This window comes from Orycteropus afer, unplaced genomic scaffold (genome assembly GCF_000298275.1).
Source record: "Orycteropus afer afer isolate SDZICR_OR568_19922 unplaced genomic scaffold, OryAfe1.0 scaffold00371, whole genome shotgun sequence".
NCBI lineage: Eukaryota > Metazoa > Chordata > Mammalia > Tubulidentata > Orycteropodidae > Orycteropus > Orycteropus afer.
Window position 1 is genome coordinate 1,289,192 of NW_006921958.1, and position 4,687 is coordinate 1,293,878.

The window sequence follows — 4,687 nt, forward strand, 5'->3', positions numbered from 1 at the left end:
GATGGCTATTAGCTCACACTCACAGGGTGGCTATCAGCTCACACTCAGAGGATGGCTATCAGCTCACACTCACAGGGTGGCTATCAGCTCACACTCACAGGGTGGCTATCAGCTCACACTCAGCAGGATGGCTATCAGCTCACACTCACAGGATGGCTATAATAAAATAAATATAAATTAAAAATCAGGCAATAACAGGTCTTGGCAAGGATGTGGAGAAATCAGAACTCTCACACTGTGGTGGGAATATGAAATGGTGCACTGTAGAAAACAGTTGGGCAGTTTCTCGGAACGTTAAACACAAAGTTGCTGTATGATCCAGCAATTCTACTCCTAGTTATATATCCAAGAGAAACTAGAACATATCCACATAAAATTTGTACATGAATGTTCATAAGAGCATTATTTGTAACAGTGAAAAAACAGAAATGATCTAAATGTTTATTAACGAACGAATAGATACACAAAATGTGGCGTAACGATACAACGCAATGTTGCTCAGCCATGAAAAGGAATGAAGTTGATACATGCTATGACGTGGGTAAACTTGGAACACATATGCTGAGTGAGAGCAGCCGGACACCAACGGCCCCGTATGACATGATTCACCCTACATGAAACGTCCAAACCAACCAAACCCAAACCCACTATCATCAAGTCAGTTCTGACTCACAGCGACCCTGTAGGACAGAGCAGATTTGCTCACAGGGTCTCTAAGGCTATACATCGTAATGGAAAAAGAACGCCTTATCTTTCTCCCACGGAGAAGCTGGTGGGATGGAACCACCAACCCTTGCGTTAGCAGCTGAACTCCTGAAGCACTGTGCCAGCAGCGCTCCTTATGGAATGTCCAGCCCAGGCAGGCCCCGGAGATGAAAGCAGAGCCGCAGCTGCCGAGGCCTCGGGGGCAGGGACGGAGAGGGACTGTGACCTAATGGGTATGGGCTTTCCTTTGGGATGATGGGGATTTTCGAGAATTCGGCAGTGGTGACTGCTGCACAACTTGTGAATATGCTGAATTGTGAATCACTGAAGGGTGAATTTCATGGTATGTGAATTAACAAACAATGTACAGCTGTTATTGCAAAAAGGACTGTGCCGATAGTGAGGCCCTAAAGGAGTGCACCTGGGAACAGGTAACAAGCAGGTGCCCTGTCTGAAGAGAATGAAAAACCACACGGAAACCCACTCCACGGCAGCTTGCTGTCCGTCATCCCTGTGCCCCAGCGAAGTGGGGACGGCAATGTCGGGGTGGAGCGCTGCTCCTGCTGCGTGCGGAGCAGGAACGAAGCACCGGAATCGTTAGGTATGACCTCACATCTGCCCGAGCTTTAGAATCCACGTGGTCTCTCAGAGACTTCACCCTCCTTACTATCTGCGAAGGAGGAAGACTTGCCAATGAGGACTTGGAGGTCCTCCTGTGGTCATGACCACCACGCCAGGTGGCCCAACCAGAATCCTGACCACATTCTTGTGTTTAATTCTGGGGGCTCCCACCTATCTCATCTCTGATGGGCAGGATTGGGTGTCCCTCAGGACCTGCCCACAGTCTATGCCTCAACCAGTCGCTCCAGTCCTTGATGGCTTGTGATGCCCAAAATACCGAAGTCACGAACACAGGCATTTACCTAAATCCTTGACTTCCTTTCTGTCTCCACATAAGTAAGGATTCACTGTTCAAGGCCTAACTGCCCTACTGCTGCCTCCAAACATGGCAGCTTCATGTATCCTCTTCCAATGTCATGGAACGGGGATTCACAGGAACTTGAGCAAATAACTCATGAAGACCCAAACTCCTAATTACACATTTTAAATAGATATGACCTCTGGTGGCATAGTGCCGAAGGCATTTGACTGTTAACCAGAAGGCTGGAAGTTCAAACTCACCAGCCACTCCTCAGAAGGAAGATGGGGCAATCTATTTCTGTAGTGATACCGCCTCGGACACCCAAGGAGGGATCACTGTGAGTTGGATCCAACTCAACGGCAGTGAGTTTTTTTTATGTTTAGTGTGGAAGCCTCACCTAGTAGGTCTTTAAGGGTGACTAAAACCAAAACAAACAAACAACAAACCCAGTGCCACTGAGTCAATTCAGACTCATAGCGACCCCCACTGGGTTTCCGAGGCAGTAAATCTTTACAGAAGTAGATTTTCCAGTCTTCCTTCCACAGAGTGGCTGGTGGGGTTGAACCACCAACCTTCTGGTTAGCAGTCAAATGCCTTGGGCACTATGTCACCAGAGGTACAAATGGTGTTAACAGTCGAGAGAAAAAAAACCCATATGGCTGGGCCTAGGGGTCAGGGAGGGCAGGAAACAGAGTATCTTTGCCACACCAGGAGAGCACCATGAATTTCATGGTATGTGAATTAACAAACAACGTAGAGCTGTTATTGTACGCTGACAAGAGGGTCTCTACAGATGATGAGATGTGACATGACCTTCACTACTTCATACAGTCGGCCCTCCATATCTGCAGGCCCGCATCCACTGACCCACCAATTATGGACTGAAAATACCGGGGAAAAGCAATGAAGTGGTTAAAGCAATCCCTCAAAGGCTACGAGGGAGTGTGTCAAGGGCTATCGTGTAGCATGTACCTCGTGTTAGGGGTTTTAAGGGACCCAGAGGTGACTGAAAGCACACAGGAGGACACGCATAGGTTATGTGCAGATCCTGGGCCATTTTATATAAAGGACTTGTGCACCATGGACTCTGGTATCTGCAGGGGTCCTGGAGCCCAGCCCCTACGGATACTGAGGGACGACTGTTTGGATACGGTTTCTCTGTTTTTAAAATGTTCATTTTGTAAAAAGTTAGAAACAAGGCATTTTTATTTGGATGCTGGCTCAGATGATCTCTGAAGACCTCTCGGGGTCTACATTTCACCGACCTCAGCTTCCAAAGCTGGCATGCCGACAAACTGGTGTGCTGACCAGGGCTGGCCTCACCCCGGACACGCTCCCCCATCTGCTGGGAAGCCCATGTCTCCAACAGCAGCACCCTAACAACGTCTGCCTCGTTATCGGTAGACCTGTTCTTACCTGGACAGGTGGCTCAATTGTTATCCAGGCAGGAAGCATCAGGCTGGGGTTGAGAGGCTGGGTTCCGACGCGAAAGTAAACGCCACCCCGGGAGTCACAGGCCCAGATGTGTTGACTGCCACACGCTAAGCTTGTCAGCTTTATGGCTCCTGGAGACAGAGAAAGTGCACACATTGTAATCACCTCCATGAAGGGCCTGGGAAGTTTGATTCTACAGTTCAAAGGGCATGAGGAGACAGCACTTTGGGGTAAACGCTGGCACTGTGACATTGATTTCATATGGTCTTTTTCACCATGGTCTTGTGACTACTATAAAATGATTGGTAGGACTATGCAAACATGGTGCTTGTGGCCCACCAAGGGGAGTGGAAAGCACTGCTAATAATGCAAATAAGGTGTATACAACCCTTGTGGGGGTGGGACCATGCAAATAAGGCGTATGGAACCCTAATGAGGGGATGGCCAGTTTTGCCATCCCACTAGGCTTAGAATGAGCCACCTCAGAGCAGAGGGGGACCTCACTACCACCAAGAAAGAAGAGCCAAGAGTAGCACACATCCTTCGGACCTGGGGTCCCTGTGCCGGGAACCTCCTAAATGCAAGAGACAGAGGGAGAGAGAGTCCTAAGAGCAGAGACGGTGAGAAGCGGCACAGCAACCAGCACGGAAGCAGAGAAGGCAGGCCAGGGCTAGGCTGGCCAGGGGGCGGCCTGGCCCACGCAGCGAGGTGGGCGAACCAGTGCCCCAAGCCACGGGGAGAGCTGAGTGCCTTGCGGCAGGGGGCTTACCGCTGGAGTCGGATGCCCCCAGGCATCTCCTGGTGGCACTAAAGAGCTGAAGAGCTTGCCTGAGCAGGGCAGAGGCCAGGCTGAGGGTCAAGGGGCCTGACTGCAGGCATGGCCAAGAAGCAGTTCTGACCGAAGAACTGGATACCGAATGTTCCTGCTTCTGAGTTGCAACCTGTTACCTCCCTAATAAACCCCAGAAGTGTGAGTACTGTCTGTGAGTTCTGTGTGACCACTGCAACAGATTCAGCCCAGCAGAGAAGTAGAGAGTGCCACTGTAGAGAGAGCTGCTGTCAGAACTGCTCAGAAGACCGGAAGGGAGGCATGTCTGACCTCCACCTCCTAGGAATCAGCAGCCCCGGCCGATGCTGGTCATTCCCTCCCCCCGCCAGGTGAAGTGAAAGGACCTCCGACACCACTGTGCCATTTTTACAACTCTGACGCCAAGTCATCTGGTCTGTCAGAGCCCATTTGCACCAGGTGTGCAGACTCCACTGGGCTCAGGAGGATTCTACACAGGTACTTATGAAGACCCCTGTTGGCCCGCCCTCCCAAGGGTCACACGTGGCCCTCCAGATGCCACTGGCTCAGGACCTGAGCCAGCAGGTACCTGGACACACATCCCAATACGGGTCCCATCTCTAGTTCCATCAGACACTTGACTATTAGCATAAAATTCTGCACTTGGGAAAAGGGAATGACTATAAATAGCATAGTGGCTAAGGCACTTGACTGCTAACCAGAAGCCTGGCAGTTCAAACCCACCATCCACGCCTCGGAAGGAAGATGGGGCAATCTACTTCTGTAGTGATACTGCCTCGGAAACCCAAGGAGGGGTCGCTATGAGTCGGGTCCGACTC

General features: G+C 50.6%; 1 protein-coding gene across 1 annotated transcript in view; it reads right to left on the reverse strand.

Annotated features, from left to right (window-relative positions):
- TECPR2 (tectonin beta-propeller repeat containing 2) overlaps positions 1-4,687 on the reverse strand; it is a 92,554-nt gene that overhangs the window by 32,400 nt on the left and 55,467 nt on the right. Inside the window, exon 16 of the mRNA XM_007953116.1 lies at positions 3,044-3,192. Within this exon, the coding sequence (XP_007951307.1) occupies positions 3,044-3,192 (149 nt within the window). The remainder of the gene's footprint in view (positions 1-3,043; positions 3,193-4,687) is intronic.